The sequence below is a fragment of the Cydia pomonella genome, chromosome 20 (assembly GCF_033807575.1).
Source record: "Cydia pomonella isolate Wapato2018A chromosome 20, ilCydPomo1, whole genome shotgun sequence".
NCBI classification, from domain to species: Eukaryota; Metazoa; Arthropoda; class Insecta; order Lepidoptera; family Tortricidae; genus Cydia; species Cydia pomonella.
The window spans coordinates 7,561,877-7,584,877 of record NC_084722.1 but is presented as its reverse complement, the minus strand read 5'-3'; the positions used below and the strand labels follow the sequence as shown (position 1 = coordinate 7,584,877).

The window sequence follows — 23,001 nt, the reverse complement described above, 5'->3', positions numbered from 1 at the left end:
ATCGTTCTATGCGGCTATAGAGGGTATGTACAATAATTATTTTATTTTACACTGAAAAAAGTTAAATGTTTATTTATTGTTAATTTTTTTATAATTTGCATTAGATGGGCTTTCGGATAGTATTTTTTACAAACCAAGTTTCATACAAAAATATGAAAATATAAGGGTTTGTTTACATTGTGTTACTACTAAAAGTTTATTATTTTAAGTATTGCGTCATATTTTGCTATGGAACCCTAAAAGAACTGGTATGGGGAATGAACTGGGCATCATCTTATTATCTGAAAACGATACCAAACTTGACTTAAAGGTCCAAACGAATCCACCAGAATTTTTTTTCTGAGCGCCGGGAACTCTATACTTTGACCCCCCCTCCCCTCCACATGTCGCGGAGTTCAGTCTGGCTCCCGGTCGCTTTGGGCTTCGGTGGACGTGTATAACATTCGTACTAAGTGGTATTGCTGTACAGAAAATTGGCGTACTTTTTCCCCTTACAAAACGGACTATTTACGGTAATGCTTTTAAATCTTTAAAAATTTAAAAAAATAGTTTAGTTAATTATAGGTCCAGTGACTCTTGTGTAAGGCGTTTGTAAGGCGCTTTTAAGTGTTATAAAAACGACATAAATAAGGAAAAAATTATGTACCTGTAGACGTGGTGTTACGACGATAATGGTTGCAATTTTGTAATTAATTTTAGTTGAGTTGATGCAAGTATGAGATCAAAGAGTTATAAAAACGAATTATTCAAAGTTGATTATTTTGAGTTTTGAGTTAAAGCAGGTAATAATATGACTTTGCTGTCTGCGTATCTATCTACCGTAAAATAAATATGAAATATTAATTCATTTCCTCATAGTAGTCCTAAAAAGCACTTTCTAATGGGCCGCAGGGGTCCATGACATCCTGATATTTGGCCACTGGGCAAAATCTCACGCGTCACATGCCCATTATGAAAAGTGACATTTATTTATTTTTATGTCACAGGTAACATTTAATTTAATTAAATTTTGATGTTTTTATAATTTTTCTAATTTAAATCTAGTTTAATTGTGTATTTATTGTAATATCGGCTTGTAATGTAGTCTTAAGTTTAGTATGAATTCATGTCCGAAATAAAAGCTTCTAATTTTTTTTAATGACTCGGTCGAATGTTCAATAGATGGAGAACTGACTCGTCAATCTATTGCTCACTTTCTAGCCTCTTCAACAAAGTTGTAAGAATATAACTAGTCGAGTCATTAATTCTTTTTTTCCAATAAAGCTTTTCTTAATAAAAAGATGTAAGTGTTGGAAAAATATGACCTTTTGCTTGTGCGGCATCGTATGACGGTACGGAACCCTTCATTGTGCGTGGTCCAACACTTATATGGCCGGTTTTTATATAATGAATATTTACAAACAGACATACATCGGAGAGGAAGACGGAGGAGGTTAGTGGGGTCATTCTCCAAATTTGTGTCTGTGCAAGTAAATGTATGAAAAAATTTGACGGAGTTGAGTCTGATCGCAGTCATATAATTTGTCTCTTCTGTTCTCATAATCTGTGTATATCAGTCCAGTTGAAGCGCTAACCATTAAAGGCAGTCTCCGATGAGCGTCCGTAGCACAAATCACTCAAGGATCTACGTAATAGATGGCGCATATACATAGACGGACGTGTGGATTATTTTGCGATATTATTGCCAGGGCCGGATTTCCGCCTAGGTCCACGAGGCCCGGGCCTAGGAGCCCATGCAACCTAGCAATGGTTTGAATGGAGACGTGGCCCCCAAAATTTTTAAGTGCCATGTCAAGTGCCCAGGGTCTCTAAATACGGGCCTGGTTGTTGCACTCTTTTACAATCAAAAGCTAGTCGCTCTTACCCTATAGCTTCCGAGGGATAAAAAGGTCCAGGGATAAACAATAAAGGATAAAAGGTCAGTAAAAAGGCCTTTAATTCCAATGTTAATTCGATTTTTCATTTTTACAAATCATATGTCATTTGTTCTTTAATAAGCATTCGGCCCGCCTGATGTGGATACGGACGCCTTATGCAGTGTCTTACGTGAGCGAATAACTCGCGAACGCAAAGCGGCGCGGCGCGGGTGAATTCAATCCTTTGATACCCATAGGTCTTCCATAGAAGTGTCCTACGTGGGCGATCTCCGAATGCCGTTAGGCCGCCGCGCCGCGTCGCATTCGCGAGTCATCGTAACGTAAGCCGCTGCCTGATGGGTTTGTCATTTCAAGTTTTGATTTGTAGGTGGCTATAAGATGCAGTGTCTACAGGAAGTAATCAATGGTTGTAGTCAACGGTCTAGTATAAGTGGGCACTAGTTAAACAAGAACGGACGTTGCTGTGGATTTATGTGATTCCAGGAGATTAGATACTGACATCTACGAAGAGGGTTTAACTTAATCTTGTTGGATAAGCTTACTTGCAATCACGAAACTCGGGTGTATACTATAGCACTATAACTAAAGTCCTACATAAGCTACTTGCCACTTATCTGACGAATAAAGTCATTGTTGGCGTTTCACAATCTTCGAATAAGCTTAACTGATAGAGTCCTTTACAACTTAAGGTAATATAGTTTTATCTGGCAATTAATTTATTTAATTAGCTATCCAATACTTTACTGGTATTGTACATTACATTGTACTTAGTCATTGTGAAACAGGCCCTTATAATTTCAAAACGGGCGCACTTTATATGTGAAATAAATATTAATATGAAACAAATGGACGTATTAAACAATTCCTAATTTTTAAACATGCTAATCGTAAAAAAACCGTTTTAAGTGTAAACGCGTTTTTCCTACTTAAAACTAGTTTTCCGTATCGCCTTGGTGATAACGGGTTTTCATTAGTTAAAACTAGTTTTGACGGTATTCTGCCAGAATAAAAAAATAAAAGGTTAACCGTGAGTACTGTGACCAAATAGCGCGCGAAGCCAAGCGAGCGTGCCGCGGCAAGGGCTATTAATAATTTTAATTAAGAAAAAAAAAGCTGTTTTGCTTTACGTATCGTCTAGTCAAAACTAGTTTTCACCGAGGTAATTTGCGATATCTAATTTTAACAAAAAGTCGCAGTTAAAACTAGATTTCGCCTAGGCCATACGGAAAACTGCTTTTAACTAGTGACGACGCGTTTACACTGAGGTGATACGGTCAACTAGTTTTAACTATGGAAAACGTGTTATCACTAAAAACGGGTTTTACGGTAACGTATATAAACCTTATAAAACATATTTAATGTCATTAACTGGTCTAATGCGATTAAATTTTCATTATTTTACCTTTTATCCTTTATTTATCTTTATATTTTATTTGATAAAAGGTAAAATAATGAAATTTGATCCAGTTAGACACGTTAATCGTATTACATAAGTGTACAAAACGCGAGTGTTTAAAGTGTCATAACCATATACAAATTTCGTTAGCGCGATGTAGAAATCACCGCGCTCTGTTCCACGCCATCTAGCGTGATATTTGGTAAGCCTTTGGCTTTTAATATGACACTATCTACAGACGTTAACAAAACACCACACTTTTTCGCCAGTCAAGTATATGTGAATGTCAAAGTTGAAAGGTTTGGCAACATACATATCATCCTGATGATCCGCGTCCTATTCGTAGTACATATGCTCGAATTAATTTTTGACCCTATGTCAACTTGACATAAATAAATAATAAATAAAAAGCTTTATTTAATTCCATAAAATTATAAGTTACAAATTACTAAAATTTAAGAAATCATTAATATAAAATAAATACTTAATAGTAATTTTGAATTTCAATTTATACATTAGATTCTCATGCAATAATTTAATTAAGTAGGTAGTTATTTAATAATATTTATTACAAATAAATAGCTAGGTAACTTATATTATATGGACTCTTTCTGGTAAAAGCCTCCTCCAAAGAATTCCATTTGTCTCTGTTTTTTGCCTTATTTATCCAATTTTGACCCGCAATTGAGACTTTGATCCTACCACCTGTTATTTGGCCGACCACGACAACTTGACATATTTAAATTTAAACTGGCATAAAACTTGGTCATCGAAATGATATGACAAGTTTCAAGTTGCAAGTGTCCATAGACTACAATGACCGCTTACCACCAGAGATTTTGTACAAGTGTACCACTGTATTAAAAAGTGCTGGTGATAAAAGTTTTTGGTTTCACTTTACGCGCGTATGTGGAAAGAAAACCAACAATGAACAGCATTTTAAAAGGTTTTTCCGATGTCGTTTCATCTGTATTTAAATTTAATTGAAATCCAACATTTATCCAGATGTCCAGTGAATCGTCCTTGTTTTTATTACATTTGTATCTTTTAAATAAATTGGCAAAAGGGTCTGTTCAGCAAACCGCACACGATGCGTCACGTTTACCTTTCGTGCCTATACAAGGCATAAGCGGAAGCGAAAGCGGTATCGAAAACGGTAACAGAACATTACGTTGAAACAAATATGTCAGAACTAAAAACTCACCCGATATTATTTACCGAATTGTTATATTATTCCTAACAAACGGTAATCGTCAAATCTTTTTTTTTAGGTGGAGTTATCCCAACTGCGAAAGCGGGATAATTTTGAAAATAGCAAATATCTATAAAACTAGACGTTCTTCACACTTCAGTAATACTTACGATTACACAATGCTTAACAAGGCATCTTGCTTACTGTCGGTAGAGTAGAAAGTGCTTTTAGATTAGGAGGTATTTGCCATTTTTAAATCCCGCTTTAGAAGTTATCCCCCTTGCACCTTAAGTGCCTACAATTAATTTCGAACTAATTTCAAATTCATTCTAATTAGCAGTGAGTTCAACGTGATATTTTATTAATGTCATCGTTACAGTAGTGCTATACAGTACCATCAGCCGTAAAAATCGTAATCATAATTTCTCCACGCACTTTTGCAGCTCATTCTACATATACGTAACGTATATTATACAGTAGAGCCACTGGTGGTCAAACGCGATAGAGACTCTTTATCTTGTTATAATGCTTCAGTACAAGAGGCTGCTCTTGCTTTACTGCCGTTGCGCCTATGATGGTATATTACCTGATGGTCGCAAATGTCGCAATCCACCACTGTGAAACGGACTTTGCCCTTAATCATTTTGGTGTCGACGGATAACTTTGCTATTCTCTCATACGTGTCAGCCGTTATCCTATAACTTGTACCACAAGAGGCTAGGTACAACGGAGGGCAGACAAATTCCCATTTCATCAATATGCAGAACCTCGGTAATCGTAGCTGATCGCCTCATACACTCCGGGACCTTTCCCATTTCTTGCCTCGAACGGGATTATCGTCCCAGCTTCGCATATCTAAAGGATTAAGATTATTCACGAAAGAGTAAAAAATACAGGTACTTATTCAAGGTTTTGCTTAGCTTCGTCTTCGCTGCTCTTATTTATACACCGTGAGTTCGACACTCGTATAATACCATATTAATAATATCGTATTATACCACGCATTCCTGAGGTCATAAGGAGTAAAATATGTTATGTGACTTTCAGTAAAATTCGGAAAAAAAATGTTTGTTTTTGTAAAAAGAAATAACGGCACATGACTCGTTATTTCTTGTTACACTTTGGCAAATAAAAATACAATGAATAATAAGTAAAGTTTATTTTATTTTATTTACGAATAAATTTTGCGAGTTTCGTTTATAAACTGTAATGTCTATCAATAGGTATATCTAAACCAACTAAACAAAGTTACATAGTGGCAGCCTCGCAGCCAAAAAGGCGTTCTTCACTGAATTACAGAAACAAATTTTCACAACAATTGTCATTTTCTTTAAAACAAAACTGAGTTCAGAAAACTTTGTATGACAATTTAGTCCAGACGAGTAGAGATGGCCACTGATCTACAATGACACTTACGCTTAAAGATAATTGAAGTGTGCAATAAGGAAGCCATCCCGTATATGTAAAGAGGCAGAATACAAACGAAAAAACGTTACCACTTCTGAGGGCCTACCACGAATGATGTTCGACTTGTTGCCTCTATGTCGCACTTGTAAATTCGTACGCAAGTGTGACAGGGAAGCAACACGTGGAACGTGGTTCGCAGTATCTAAGCTTCATAGCGGCCGGTAATGACAAGCAATCTTTTACATTGTAGATCTATGTATTTAAGTTATTTAACTTTGGTAGGTACTGGGTGTATGTCTAAGTTTCGGATCACCCATCTAACTAATGGGCTATAAAGGCAACTTGCGGTCACCACACATTGGTGCTCCTATACTATTTAGGCCAAGCAATGAGAGGGTATAGAGGGAAATGCTTGGAACACAATTTTTGACTTCGTAACTTTGTTTGGACTAGTTAGGAGATGAACATATCAAAAGTCCCCGGCCGTAGCCCTTGAGCCGGGGAGAGGGAGGGAAAGGTCCCGTTTTTTAGTTTTTCATTTATACCTTGGAAACTTTGCATCTTAACGACATGACTACTTACACAAAACGAAAACTGATTAAATTTGCAAAACGTTTGATTTTGTCAAGTTCACACCCCCCCTACCCCCCCCCCTAGCTCAAGTCCTACGGCCAAGGACTTATGCAATGTTCACCCCGTCACTAGTCCAAAAAAAGTTACGAAGTCAATAATGTAACTTTTTAAAGCATTCGTTGCCTGGCATAATTTTTAGCATAAGTAAGAAATAGACACCGGATTTTTGGAGATGAAATTAAAATGACGACAAGATATCAATACTTTTCCCTAATACGCAGATTCATTTGTAACTGTATATTTCGCGGTCGATGATAAAGTAAAAATGTAATTTTATTGAAAGTATAAACATCAAACAAAGTAATAATTCGATTCCCTTATTCTTTATTTGAAAGGGATATTTGAAATTTCACTCATTATCATCATTATAGAAGCATCGATAACCTTTATCAATATAGGGACACCCTACCTCTCATTAAATTCCGATGTCTGGGCTACGCTACGCACAGTGTTGGGCGTAATCAATTACTTGTGTAATTTTAACTACAAATTAGATTACATGTACCTAGTTGAATTATTTGTAGTTGATTACATGTAGGTAAAACTATTTATAATTAAGATTACTTCGTAGTTTGTAATCGAAATTACATTAATTTATAATCAAAATTACTCAATTGCTTCTTAATAGGCAAAGATGAGCAAATTTAGTACTTTAGTACTCTCTCTTAAATAAACAAAAGTAATAACCATGTAGCCGCCGTGCAGGTCAGGATCTCGACGACTTAAATAAAACTTCGATTTACAAGGGTTCTTGTCAAAACGGTTCAATGTAGAAAAGTGGGTGTTGATAGTATGGAGGATGATGAAAGAGTGAGTTGCAATATTTGATCAGTACAAAAGGTTTAAATTTAAATGCTTCTGATTGGCCGCGATACAGATTATGTGGAGCGCTCCTATTGGTGCTTTTAAAAAGCCTCCGAATACTAGCTGAGCCCGACGGCTGCATTTAGCTACTGCATTGATTTTTATATAATAATAAGTTGCATTCGCAACAAACCACCTTCGGCCCACCATACAAAATATTGCCATTTGAATTTGAAAGAAATAATGTAGGGAATAAGGTTTAGTTTCTTTTGTTTTAAAATGAAATGAAACAAAAGAAATGCAACTCTATTCCAATAACAAAAAGTTTATATTTCATTGAACTAACTAGTTCTATGGGTAGACCCCTGGCTCTTAGGAGGATAATAATTGTTTTCTACGTTTTTTTCATACATTTACTTAACTTCATGCCATGTACATTAAAAAAGGAAACGATGCAGTGGACGAACTGGCCAGGAAAGGTTCAGAAACGCCGGCATATGGACTCGAGCCCATCATACCCCTACCAATATCCTATATACACAACCAGCTAGACCTACATCACAGACAACTGCACAATAAATACTGGAATGAAATGGACACATGCAGGCAGACCAGGGATATTTTACCGGAACTGAACCACAAACTCACCAAAATACTACTGAAAACACCTGGACACCAACTACGTCAAATAGTAGGATTAATTACAGGACATAACACACTTAACAAACACCTACACAATATGGGTAATACAGACAGCCCCCTGTGCAGAGCGTGCATGGAAGAAGAAGAAACAACAAAACATATTCTCCTAGACTGCAAACAGGTAGAAGTATACAGGAACAAATACCTAGGGACTCCGTGCACACTAGGAGAGGCAGTTCGCAACCTGAACACTTTGCGAGGCTTCGTGGAGGAGCTGGGGTGGTTAGAGTAGCGCTACCTCGTTTCACGCAAAATAGGCACAATGGTTGTCGATTTGCGGAAAATGCCCAGAAGCACTAACTAACTAACTAACTACAAAATGTAGTTATTTATGTGATTACTAACTACAAAATGTAGTTAGTAATCGTTAATCAAAGGCTCAACTACTTTTTCCTAGTAAGTAATTGTAATTTGTAGTTAAAACTTCATTTTGTAATCATAATCGTATATCTGTAATAAATATAAATTTTATTCTTCTTTGGGGGTGCACCCATCGAATGGTCGATTATACATTAAAGACCCGTTTTCTTTACGGGTTTATCCCTATCATTTATGTAAGCCGATGATACCTTTTAGGTGTTTCGGGACACGAATTGATCGTTATTGCTTTATTTTTTGTTAAAACGTTTTAAATCTTGTATTATACTTGATAGGGAACATTTTTCTTCGTTACGTTTCATGCATTTAATGTGTTGTGTAAGTACTACGTAAATTACAATAGTATTTAAATATGTATGTAAAGTATACTTTTTATTTAATTAAACTAGAAACGATACAGAAATGATGACTTCAGACACATCAACTAGAAAAAAGTTTATATTGCAAGTTAGTCTGGCTTTGGGAGACAGTATAAAGTCAGAGTCAGACCAAGACAAGTCTGCTACGATTTTGATAGCATACCTATGCAGCGTAAGTGTTATTTTAAACGTCAAACTTCTATGATATGATGACGTATAAATAACAAATAAAATTGTTGCAGACTTTATAGAAGTAGAAAACTTATAATGAAAAACCTCACAGATATATTTTGTTATAATAGAATTGCAAAGCTTGTACATACAAACATTATGCAAAATCAATGTGTTGCATGTGAACAATATTAAACGCCTGCTTTATCAGGTGGAAAAAACCTTTATTCCCACTACAAAATATCCTATAAACCATAAACACCTCACATTTCAGTGGCAATAAACGATCAAAGCTCGAAATATTAATTTCAATTCAGAACGGCGTTTCGAAAATAGAAAGAATTACAATAATAACAAGCACAATATCGCAAAAGAGTTTTCGACCGGGCATACCTTATAATAACTTGCCATTGCAATACCTGTTTTCAGCATTTCAGTTAAAATAAAGTTTCGAGTGAGTATATATGTGAGATATGAGGTTTTGGAATTATCTAGGATATCCAAAAGCTGCAATAACAGCAGCTCAAAAAGCTATTACGGAGCCACGGCGCAATTCCGGCCATTCTGACGCGAAAATCGTCCTCCATTTTACAATAAATCCGTGCGACGGCACGTCCATGGGAGGACCTCGGTAATTTTTAATTGGACATTGTAGTGATTTTAATGGTACCTACGCTGCGAAATAAGTCATCTTTATTTTTGAAACTGCTTTGAAAACTCTGAAAGAGAAACATCACATTTAGGATTAAATAATTATGAAATGTTAAACAACAACACTATTCAAAAGTTTCTAAAGTAATCTAAAACAGCAAAATAAACGATAATGAATCAGTTAATGTTTATCAAAATCTTTGAATTAATTCTATTTAACGTACTCGTACTTCAAGAAAAGCGAAACTATTGTTTTCGTCGTCAGATAAGATTAAGCGTAATAAGAATTATTTAAGTCAAGATTATTCGAGTCAGTTGAAATATCTTAGCACAAATTACATACAGGATGGCACAAAAATACGTTGTATTTTTTTTTATACGGTATATTGCCAATAATTTTACCAAACTTTTATATTTGTTAAAGCTGAAGGAGAATATTTTGGAGATTGTTTTAGTGAAATGATTGTACTTTTAATTTTTAATGACATTTTGTAAAAATGTGTACTTAATTCACAAAAATATTCCTAAAAAAAATATTATTACCTTATTTTTGGCCATACTTAATGCACGTTTTTTTTATACTACGTCGGTGGCAAACAAGCATACGGCCCGCCTGATAGTAAGCAGTTACCGTACTCCAGAGGAGTTACCTGCGCGTTGCCGACTCTAACTCCTCGCACCCTCGTTGAGCTCTGGCAGCCTTAGTCACCGGCAGGAACACAACACTATGAGTAGGGTCTAGAGTTATTTGGCTGCGGTTTTCTGTAAGGTGGAGGTACTTCCCCAGTTGGGCTCTGCTCTAGATCTGGAATGACATTCGCTGTGCTGTGCCCTACCACACTAAGCGAGATGACATTCACAGCAGGGATCGGAAACCGGTATTTTTTGTATGGGAACGAAAACGGTATTTTTTCGTTCTTTGTTAATTATTTCATTTCTAATTGGGCAATCTAATAATACGAAGTCGTTATCTAAAAACACAACGGAGTCAACGGAGTTTTTCAAAAAAACCGGTTCCGATCCCTGATTCACAGTGCCCATACTTCTCTTTTGGACGCAGTTTAAGGACATCCCCGGGTCCAAACGTCAAATAGAAGTTAAAGTAAAATGTGTTAAAAATCATATCATAAAAACATCTCATCATCAACGGAGCCGGAGACCCAGGATTATTAACCAAATTGAAAAAGTCCCCCGGAATAAATATTTCAAAATGAGAATTGTACGTTTATTTCTGTTCGTTTGGTGGACGAATGTCACAAATTGCAAGGTAACATCGTAGCAATAACTGACACTGTTTCCAATTTGTAGCACGTACACTGTTGCTAGTGCGGATGAAGTTTGGACTAAATTGTCAACGTTTCTGGATATTGTAAAATAAGCAAAACCTTTCAAATATTACTCTATGAGTTGCTCTCTAGAGTTACCTCCTGCCCTCGTGTAACAAGTTATCCTGTTTGACGATACCTGTACCACTATACAAAATGATAAAAGTTTTAAATCCAATCTAAAAAACTTAATGTTTGTACAGTCAGCATCAAAAGTAGCGGATCAAATAACGCTTCATAAGTATCAGCTTCACAAAAAGTGATGTCTTTAATATAGAACAACTAAGACTGTAAAAGATATACTTTTGAACTGGAATTTTAGAAATTCATCTATTTTTGGATAAGTTATCCGGAATATCAGATACTTTTGGCGCGTAGTTTCATCCGCTACTTTTGATGCTGACTGTACATCAGGAAAAAGATAAAACTTTGAAACATGACACCAGGTATATAATTATAATTTGTGATATCTATAGTATACAAGATCTATTTACCATATATTTCTTGCCATTTGCATTGCCAAATTGCCATATGACAGGCGGTATGCTCGTGTTCATGTACAATTAATTTTAAACTAAATATATTAGGCCATGTTATGAAATGTTTTAATGTAAAGTTATAAGTAGAACAGAATTTTTGACTTCGTATATAACTTTGTTTGGACTAGTTAGGAGGTGAACATATCAAAAGTCCCCGGCCGTAGCCCTTGAGCCGAGGGGCGAGGGGGATTTAAAGTTCCACAGGCAAACAGCTCGAAACGTGAAGGAGTCATTTTAAAATTTCTCAGAAGGAGGGGGAACAAGTAATTATTTCCTTGAAGGCCTGACGAAGGAGAGATAACTAAAATGCTCTTGGAAAAGATATGGAGGAGCAGAGGGATTGAAAATTAGCTACTTCTTTGAAGTCATACCATCATGTGCATATTATCTTAGTTTGACTACCATTTCATAGGTATCTCTTTCAGTTGCTTAAAGGTTAGCTTTAAGAGATCCCTTAAGGGGAGAAGTTCGCCTTTGTGTGTACAATAAATGTGTATTTATTGTATTTTTTCTGTGTAATGTACTTGTTTAGTGCAATAAAGTGTTACTGCTACATAATCATAGCCGGGTTTTTTAAAGATGTTGATAAAATAAAATTATTAAATAAATTTCACCTATTAGCTTTTCATTTACATTGAAAATAGATCTGTAGTTTCCGAATAATGTTGTATTTTGATTTTTGTAGCCTTTGAACTGATCTCGTTCGTTATTTTAACAAAGTCTCGCAAGTTTTCATACGTGATGCTCATATTATTGTAATTATAACTTTGCCTTCACCCCAGTTTTATAAAAACAAAGTTTTATTATTCTTGATACCCGCAGTTAATTAGTTGCTAACGTGAAATTGTTAATGGCAGGGCAATTCGAAAGTACACTGACATCAGAATTATATTTTGATTGCGTAATTTTTTTTCACCATCAATCAGAAAGCGTCAACTTTTGGCACGATGCGCTTAACGAAGTTTCCGCCTGCTGGGTCCATAAAACAGAAAAATAGTAAGTATACATATTGGAGGTTGCATATGTGTATGCTGGCACAATAGTAAATTTATTACGACACATACTCGTATATGACACCCGTTTGAATTTGTTATGTTTTTGTACAGCTGTCTGATATCAATCACTTGCAATATAATATTCACCACGAGAACTAGTGTTTTAACTATCAGCTCCACTATTCTGCTAAATAGCCTAAACTAGGGTTCTTCCAATAATACACACTTCATCAAGCCTCAGATCACATGTTTGTCGACCTCGGTTTCGCCTCGGCTGACGATAAAGATGTTTCCTGTATTTATAATAAATTATTTCACACCATGCATTTATATTTTGACATAATTTCAATCTAATAAATCGGATAGGACTAAAAAAGTAGGTGATTTTACCGTGACGTAACTATAGTAGTTTTCATATAAATCCCATATTGGCAAATCGTTTTGACAGTTCTAAAAAGCAAACTGATTTGACTAGTAGGAGAATACCTTATTATTGTGTAATATACTATAGTTATCGTGTGTCTCGCCCGCGCCAATACATGTACGGACATATACGAGCGAAATGCACGATGACTGAATAAGATCAGTTAGATGTCATTGTGATATCATATCAGTGTACAGTCGAATTGGCCTATAGGTTAAGTGAAACCTTCCTTAAATCAAGTTTTGAAATGAGGTGAAGTTTACTTTTTGTTAGGACTTTGAAATTTCGTAACAGTCATTGAGTTTGATTATAAACTGTTACGCATATGTGTAAATTAAATTAACGAAGGTTCATAATTACGTGATTAGGATCATAACATAATAGGATCATAACATAAGTAGGTATAACTAATTTAATAACGCAAAAGTTACGGTTTCGGTTTGACTTACATACACGCAAGGATGGAATTATGCGAGAAAATTGGATTTCATTTTGTATACTTTCTAAACATTGTTAGGGCGGTTTCAGACTAGCTTTTTATATGTGCGTACGCTTACGTGTGTGTAAGCTCGTAAAGACCAAAAATATAGGAAAAAGTAACTCTTGAAATTTGACCGCTATAAAACTTAAAAAACTAGTCTCTGTTTTTGAAGAAGCCGGGCTGAAAGTTCAGTCCACTCACGAAAACCTGTGCGTCAACATATTGCCCCTTAATCTTATTAATAAAAATTTACAAAAAATGACAATAGTTTGCACGAACGGACAGCATATGCTGAGCCCGTTCCTTTTCCATGCATGCTAATTGTTAATGTTATTTTTTGTAGCAATAAATGATTTCTTATTCTTTCTTATTGTAAACTCACAACAAAAAAATAGAATTTGACACAATTCTAGGGCTTGACACATTGACAGGTGGTTGATCACGTGGTGCTTTCCATGGAAAAAGAAGCGCCGAAAGTCCCGGCCCAGTCTAGCATGAGTCATCCTTTAGTTAATTTATGTTTAACCTCTTTCGTAAGAAAAAAATATTTGTAAAAATACATAAAGTTAAAATGACAAATTAGTTTCATTATAGTTGAAATTATCTGAGATGATTTCTGTTAAACTTATCTGCTCCCGTTTTCACGACACGTGCCAAAGCTACAGTGTCGTTAAAAAGCAACTATCGTGATAGTATTCAGGTTCAAATTTATTTAACAGTTCATTCAGAGAGCATTCATCAAAAAATCCGGGCAAGGGGCAAGAGCATGTCGGGCCACGCTCAGTGTAGGGTTCCGTAGTTACTCTTCCGTCACAATAAGCTAAACTGGAGCTTAAAGTATAGTAAATTGTTAACCAAGGGATAAAACGGTACCTTTCACCCGAGTTAAACAAATAGGCAAATTTGCATAATCAGTACCTAATTAAAGTAAGTCTTTTTACTATGAAGGGGAAACTTTTTGCGATAACTCAAAAACAGCTAAACTGATAATGTCCGCTATAGTTTTCATTTGATGTTTTTCTTAAGCTCTACTTCCACGATTTTTTTCATATTTTTTGGACCTATGGTTCAAAAGTTAGAGGGGGGGGACACATTTTTTTTCCTTTCGGAGCGATTATCTCCGAATAACAAACTTCACTTCACTTCACTCACTTTATCAAATAATGTTTGTTAAAGACCCCTATTAGTTTTGAATGACCTTTCCAACGATACCCCACACCGGAGGGTTGAAGCAAAAAAAGAATTCACCCCCAATTTACGTGTAGGGGAGGTACCCTAAAAAAAATTAAATTTTTTGATTTTATTGTACGACTTTTTCGGCTTTATTGATTTATATATCCATGCCAAATTTCAGCTTTCTAGCACTAACGACCACGGAGCAAAGCCTCGGACAGACAGACAGACAGACAGACAGACGGACATAGCGAAACTATAAGGGTTCCTAGTCGACTACGGAACCCTAAAAAAGGGCAGGGCATTTTTGGAGAAAACAAAACGTATGTTACCCGAATTTGGTGTTGCATGAATTTGAACCATATAGAAATAGGATGGTTAAATTGGTTTTTATACGGGGTTTGTTCCTGTTTACTTGCGACGGGTTAATACGCAGTAGCAGAAGTACTCACTGTATAAAAGAAACGATACTTTTTGTTTAACAGATTAGGGGTTTGAGCTCAATAAATCACCTCAGAAAATTCCGACTATTACTACCTCTCTTTTAGATAACGAAATGTAGTTTTTTTACTGTTGGCATTCTGGAGTATCCTCCGGCATCCTGAGCAATATTAAATATGTTAACACGGGTCACGTATTTTGAGTCAAAAACGCTCGACATGTTTTACTCCGTACCGAAGAGTGGCGTCAGGAGCTTGCGTTGAAGGACCGGCGCAGACTGCGGGCCGCAGCCCTCCGCGCCTGATGACTCGGCGCGGGCGCCGGTGGCGGCAGGGAAGGCAAGAAACTACCCTCGTTTACGGCATTATTGTCTAATAATGGGTTGCACACATCACTCACTACGTCATTCACTAATGGTTCGTCCACACTGTCGTACTCTACCCAATACAGTTTTCCAGCACGGAGGTACTGACCAAACAATCACGGTTAAAATTCGGATGACGACTAATTACGATAGCCTTCCGTGCGTAACGCAAGCTGACAACACTCCTCGGTACGGAGTGAAACATGTGGAGCGTTTTCGACTTAAAATACGTGATTGATCCGTTTTTACATATTTATTGTCTGTGTTGTTATTAACGGAAGTTTTGTTATTAACATACTGATGAAATGTAACGATTTGTTATGCAACTTTGTCTCATTATTTACGCTCTAGTCAAGCTTGCAACCAGTTCAGTTGATATTTTGAACAATATATTTATCCATGTTCATGCTGTCATATGTGCCTGCACATTCTATAATACATACGACATTTTAGGAATACCGTGTAATGGATACTTTTTGCACAGTTAAAGTTAAGTAATGACAGCGATTATGGGTGATGCGAAATCGGGACATTATCCATATAATAAATAAATAGAAATTGATGGTGCTTTTATAAATCTTTCGGGCAGCATATTGTGCTATTTATGCTTAAAACTGTTATATCTGTGCTTAAAACTGTTTTATTTTTCAAATTTATAAGTATTCTTCTATCCTTATAAGTATCCTTTTACGACCGGTCTGGCCTAGTGAGTAGGTAGCGACCCTGCCAATGAAGCTGATGGTCTTGCGTTCGGATCCCGGTATTAAGGGCATTTATTTCTGTGATGAGCACAGATATTTGTTCCTGAGTCATGGCTCATGGATGTTTTCTATGTATTAATGTATTTTATATTTTACATATCGTTGTCTGAGTATCCACAACACAAGCCTTACCGTGGGACTTAGTCAATTTGTGTAAGAATGTCCCTGTAATATTTATTATTTATTTATCCTTTCAACAGCTTATAAATATGCCCCATATTTTGCTTGCGTAACAGATCTAGGGTTGGTTAAGACTCGAAGTCGTTTGAGTCTTAACCAACAGTAGGTGCTTTAACTTAGTTTTTGTACTCGTCGACTGTAATGGTTGAATTAAGATTTCGTATACCTAACTATAATTGCATAATTTTCAGTATGGGCTCCCAACTGAACTATAAGATTCATTTCGAAACGCTGTAGTCAGCTTTTTTTATTTTTTTAATTGTCTATTTTTAAAGTTGTAGGTCCAAGCTTACAGTACGGGCGGCCTACAACTCTTATTACTTTGTTTATATTACACGTAACAACACTTCGCAAGCATATGTCACTCACCTTCCAACTCCACCACTACCGACCATGGATATCACAAAGCCTATCTAGCACGCTTCCACCTTCCACATCACCAACACTGATACCTGCCCATGCGATGACACGACACCACAAACTATCGACCATTTACTCAAACACTGTCCCAAATATTCACACTTCCGCTGTGACCACGAGTTTCTCTGTGAACTACATAAAATTGTAGTCAACTATAAAAAAGCGGCCAAGTGCGAGTCGGACTCGCCCATGAAGGGTTCCGTATTATGACGTATTAAAAAAAACTACTTACTAGATCTCGTTCAAACCAATTTTCGGTGGAAATTTGCATGGTAATGTATATCATATATTTTTTTTAGATTTTTCATTCTGTTATTTTAGAAGTTACAGGGGGGGGACACATTTTTTCACTTTGGAAGTGTCTCTCGCGCAAACTATTCAGTTTAGAAAAAAATGATATTAGGAACCTAAATATCATTTTTGAAGACCTATCCAAAGATACCCCACACGTATGGGTTTGATGAAAAAAGATTTTTTGAGTTTCAGTTCTAAGTATGGAGAACCCCCAACATTTAATGTTTTTTTTTTTTTTTGTGTAAAAATCTTAATGCGGGGTATGGAATACATCTACTTACCAAGTTTGAACAGTATAGCTCTTATAGTTTCGGAAAAAGTGGCTGTGACATAATCGGACAGACAGACGGACATGACGAATTTATAAGGGTTCCGTTTTTTGCCATTTGGCTATGGAACCCTAAAAAAGTACCAATCACTTGCGCCGCCGCACTGCCATAGAAAAGGCTAAACAGGCGCGGGGCGCGAGGTGCGGGGCGGGAATCGCGCGTTTATATATTTTGTATTACATTTTTGCCTACTGAGATACTTACCAATTTTCATTAATTATTTAGGTTTTATAGTAAAAAAAATATTATTTTAGATGACTCGTAGAAAAAGTATTGTATACAATAGTGACATAAACAAGCTTTTCAATCTCGTACCTTACTGAGGCAACTCAGCACGCTTCGTTACCTAAACACAGTACCTGACTGAAAAGCTCTATATTATATCACGATTTTATAAAATACTATTTTCAAACTGTATTCATTCTGAACTTGAGTTCTTCAAGATTTGAGTAAGTATTTTGTTAAGACTTGAGTGCTTATATAGAACTCTTAAATTTTGTGGGTACAAAATTGTTTCTAAAACGCATGGTTACCATATGAAATTCATGGGTTAGGTACATACACATCATTAAATTTCCCTAGGCTTACAGACCACCTTTCTCTCCCTTTACCTTAATAGATTGAGCAGTCTTCCTTTTATGTTATGGGTACCTATGACTTGAAATAATTATAATGTCACAAATAAATTCAAACGCAACTGTGCTTAAAACTGTTTTATTTTTCTATTCCCAAAAGTCTATCATACACTTCATACAATTGCACAAAAACTGACACTTCAATCCACACTTTGTATGAGCTACAACCTATTCAATTCATTATGTGAGTCTTCTGATTTCCTATTAAAATAATCATAAATAGGATTTTTTCAGAAAGATATTTGTCCAATGTTAAATTAATTTAGATTAAATCTAGAAATAGTCAAACTGAAAATACAATTTCTGGGTTTATAACAGTGTTTCAGTATCTTTTCGAAAGACCTTAGAAATTAAATTAAACTACAACATTTTACCTAAGTAAAAAATGGTCATTGTCTGACAAACAAATGTCTCAGTTGGCAGTTACAATTTTCACCGTACGTCCCAACAACCTGACAAACTTTAACAATGTACCTACTCTGTTCTGGTAATACCAGGAAATAATGTTATATTAACAAAGGTCCAATAATAATAGGCAAGAGCAATAGAGAAGGGATACGCTGATAACGAAATTGCGATTTTATACGTAGGCACCCTAAAGCTCGGAGGCGCCTTAAGAAGTAAATGATGGTTAAAGTTGGTCAAGTTATTTGCATCAATCTGTATTTATTAGTATACAATTGACGGTTGAAGACATTTTTAAAATGCAGATAAAACATGATAGTCATATATTCCTATTTATTTCAGGAATATTTATAAATAATTTAAAATCTAAAAAAATATTTTTGTTAATTTAGTCAAATTATAGATTAATGTGAAATATCCTTGAAAGTTCAAGATAAATGTACTTAGTTTTTTACAATAAACGATGCAAAAAACGTTACATAAAATTTCTTTAAAAGTATAATAGGTTACATTTAGCCTTAATAGGACTTTCAACACAGCTCCCCTTCCTTTAAATAATGAATCCTAATTGTATATAATCTTCTAGGCTATACAAAATAATTAACAAATATGGTCAGTCATTACTTTATTGAGTACGTGAGCTTCTTCTATTTATATGTCTCCTAGGGATGTCATTTCCTACATAAGATGTTTGCAAGTCTAAAATTGTACCAAAGATGGGTAGCAGCAGCGATGCATCAAGAGCCGTCTTTAACTGCTTGTCTACATTAGCTGCGCCTAGCACTCTGTAAAATACAGATATTTTTCTCAAACATGCTCGGAAATGATCGCATTTTGTTCGTAAATCGAAGACGCAAAGTGCGTAATTTTTATCCCAACCATCGACAACGCGGGCCCGCCGCGACTCCGGCACGGACGCAGTGGATAAAAATGAAATTCATATGACTATTTTGACTCCTAGGAGTAAAATAACCGATACAATAGTTATTTGTACAACAAGAGAGCAAAGTTTGATATTTTTTCCAGCGCTCGAGTCCCGTGCAAGCGAAAGATTCTATAATAGATTCATGAGCGTAGCAAGGGACTCAAAAGCGCACGAGATGTAAATAACTTTGATCTCGTGTAATACACAAGAATTTTCACTCTGCAATGAGAACATATTTGGAAGGAAAAGTACCTGAAAAAATCTAATCACTCTTTCACTCACGAAAAATTATTAATTTTGCGTGATAATCTTTGTATTGTTTTAAGTTAATTATTTAAACTGTATAAAATCCGTGAAATATAGCGTTCTTATCAAAAAATCAAGAATTAATTATTACGAATTCGTACTCGTAGGTGTTTAGGAACAATGCGTTCTGATTTATTTCGTAGGTCTATTATAAACCATCAATATACCGTTGAATTATGTGTGAACTTCTTTGTCTCTTTCTTTTTGCTAATGACGATGCTATGAAGGGGACGGATGGAATCGAACCCAAGTATTTCGTACTCGTGTTAGGCCCTGAACGTTGAAATGACATTCGAATATAAAGATCATTTGAATGTCATTTCGTCTCACTCCGTGAGCAAACTGCGATTTTGCTCACTGTTTGCAAGCAGCAAAGTACCCTTGTTCGAGCTGCTGAGGTGAAAATTCCATATTTGTCCGCTGCCCCGGGCCCTGCACGAGATGCCTGCCGGATGCGCGGTGCGCGCAACATTGCGGAAGGAACGTATACATCACGTTTGCAACATTGGCTAAATTATATATTATGTTTAATGTATTTCCTCACATGTTTGAGAAAAGCACTATGTTTCGGTGGAAATGGGCTTTTTCTGACTCGAACCTTTTGCCATCTAGGTAAGTACCTCGTCAGAAATCAGTTTCTTTCCATCCCTCAGCAATAATGTTTTATTTCATGCCACATTATCTGGGAAAATGACATCCCTGGAGTAATGCGTAAAATAGGTATTATCAATTTAATATCACGCCAAAATCAGAGGCTAATGTTACCTGAGGGTTTAATATGAACTCCTTACATGAGTTTCGTGTAATATTGATTGCTTATTGAAAGAAAAAATATTATTTTTCTACCAATAAAACAATTACCCATTCCTAATATCTATAGGGAAAATATCAAGGGAAAATCTCTGAGTTAATATCTCCTATATTACATGGAAGTCGTTCTGTCTGGCTGTTTCTCTGCCCGGAGTGTAAACACTGACCGTCGGATCGCTCCCCCCTTACATCTTCCAGAAACATGGTGAAGAACCTCTGGCAACGACTCTCCTTCCGAATCAATCAAAGTGTCTTCAGTCAGTTCGGCACTTTCATCTCGTCAAGACCTATGCAAGAACTCTGGCGTTAGCACCTTCTGAGTGCTCTTGATAATTTTCTTGTGGTGTCTTAGGCGGTGGACAATTTCGTCATGCAGCACGTTGAAGCACATCGCAGTGAGAGCTAAACCGGTCATTATATAAATCGAGCAAAACCATACAGTTCCAGTAGAAGCTCCACTTTTCTGAGTGGCTCCAGGCGCTAGATGACCGAAACCAATCGTACTTAGACTCATAAAACAAAAGTAAACGCCGTCAATGGGGCTCCAGCCTTCCAACTGGTAAAGAACTAACGCACCAAAGAAAATATATGTAAAAATGGCGGCTAGACACAAAGAAAGAGGGGCGAGAATCGAGAAACCGTGCAAGGAGATTTTTGAGTCAGTATCTGTGCAGCTCAAGGAGTCGCAGTCGCGGAGGAAGCTTAAGCTTTGGTTTTTGTCTTTTATAGAAGTCGTGCTGACGCTGTGCGCTTGAGATGCCGAAATAATGGTACCTGATGGTGACCGGACGTAATACGGTTCTTGAAGGTGTAATGATGGGTTTCTGTAGTCATCTTGTCTTCTTACTTTATCTTTCCTGTCTTTGCCTCCTATCGTTCTCTCGTCGAGGCAGCAATATCCACATTTAGTACATAGACAGCAGCAGAGTGCCCTGCTAAATATGCTTCTTGCGAGTCTTGACAATAAGGCGCCAACAACAGATAGATAGAGTAGGGTTAAGGGAATCCCAATGACAGCGTATCCTATGGTAACTGCCTTCCCTAGTGCTGTCCTCGGAGCCACACTGCCGTAACCTGCTCAAGAAAGTTCTGTGTTAAAATACTTATGATTATTTAGGCACATTAAACTATTATTATAAGGCCCACTTGCACCATTCCACTAACCCGGGGTTAACCGGTTAAACCTGGAGTTACAATGGTTACCAGTACAATTTGACACTGAGTTAATAGTTTAACTGCTTAACCCCGGGTTAGTGGGTTGATGCAAGTGGGCCTTAAAAGTCTAAAAAGGACTAATAGAAATAGTAAAATTATTTAAATATTTACTTTCAATTTATGTACCTAGTCTCAAATTACGTTACTAATAAAGTTTGGGGTGAGTCATTGAGCTGTTATTTTGTACACACTTTTATGTAGCTTGACTAACTGAAACTATCTTTTTACATGTGTTATGCTTCAAATTTTGTAACTTAATTTGAACCACTTCCCGACGCTGATTCAGTTGAAATTTGGAGTAGGTACATCCGCAATTTCGATGACAATGAAATAATATGGTAACATGGAGCTGATCTGATAATGCAATCCGAAGGTAGCAAACGGTTTAGGTAGGTTAGGTAGGAACTCTTCGATGCAAAAAACACAAGCACATCGAGTTTATGTTAATTAAAAAAGTCTCGACAAGTACTTGATAGATAGATGCAAATAGTAGAAGTAGCACATCGGATGACACGAACTATATTGTGTACAAGAAAATATCTCACCTATAGTCGTAAGAACCGTTAATGAGTACAAAAAAGCTTTGGCAAAATTCCATTCATAGTCATCCACTATGAGAGCTGGTGCCGACTCCAGCGCTCTAGCACCACCGTACTGAGCGGACACATCTGCCGCCACTCTTGCAACCAACTTCTCTTGAAACCTCGCAATTTCCTGGGCAGCTAGCCTCGTCCAGTTCTCTTTGTAAAGAATATTCAAAGATACGGTTATCTCCCAAATGCTTTCAACAGTCTGTGACCTCAATTCCGCGCTAGCTTGTGCGATCGTTCCGTTCAGTTTTGAGATTGGAACAGTCTTCGCGACCTCGTTCGCTTGGTATGACGTGGTAGCCAAGGTCTTCTGATGGACTTTCGAGGCATTCCCTTCTATGGCAAGGAACACGAACGCTCCTAAAAGAGTATATCCGAGAAGAAGAACAAATATCCCTAAGTTTGTGACACATCCAGCGATGAGACTTTTCTTTTGACTCTTTTTGGTTTTGATACAGAAGCAGCAAGTAGTATCAATCTCATCATCGAGTCTATAATTGTCTGTTTTGTTGTTCTTTTTATATTTACCATTGACATGATTCTTCTTCTTGGAGTTTTTGTCCATATTTGCTCAGAAATCGTCACAAAGCATATTCTTAGCAATTTTTACGAGAAGCAAGCCGTCCTTTGTGTGAGTTAGACGTTACTGGAGAGATCCATCTGAAAAGAAAGACAAAATCTTTTAGGGACTTTATATGCAAAACGGTGCGGGCGAAGTTTATCTTTCCATAATGAAAAGTCAATTCGCAAGGTTCGCAGTAGATTTTATTATGCTAACCAAGAGCAAGCCAAAATAACATGGCAGTAGTAACTTGAAAA

The 23,001-nt window shown here is 36.4% G+C and overlaps 2 protein-coding genes across 2 annotated transcripts in view; one reads left to right on the top strand and one right to left on the bottom strand.

The window, feature by feature from the left end:
* LOC133529401 (apyrase-like) overlaps positions 1 to 23,001 on the top strand; it is a 192,007-nt gene that overhangs the window by 79,133 nt on the left and 89,873 nt on the right. The window lies entirely within an intron of this gene.
* The window catches only part of LOC133528905 (potassium channel subfamily K member 18-like), a 39,491-nt gene continuing 34,484 nt past the window's right edge, over positions 17,995 to 23,001 (bottom strand). Inside the window, exons 2-3 of the mRNA XM_061866405.1 lie at positions 22,138 to 22,842; positions 17,995 to 21,451 (exon numbers count right to left, since the gene is read on the bottom strand). Of these exons, the coding sequence (XP_061722389.1) occupies positions 20,658 to 21,451; positions 22,138 to 22,747 (1,404 nt within the window). The 5' untranslated portion in view covers positions 22,748 to 22,842 and the 3' untranslated portion in view covers positions 17,995 to 20,657. The remainder of the gene's footprint in view (positions 21,452 to 22,137; positions 22,843 to 23,001) is intronic.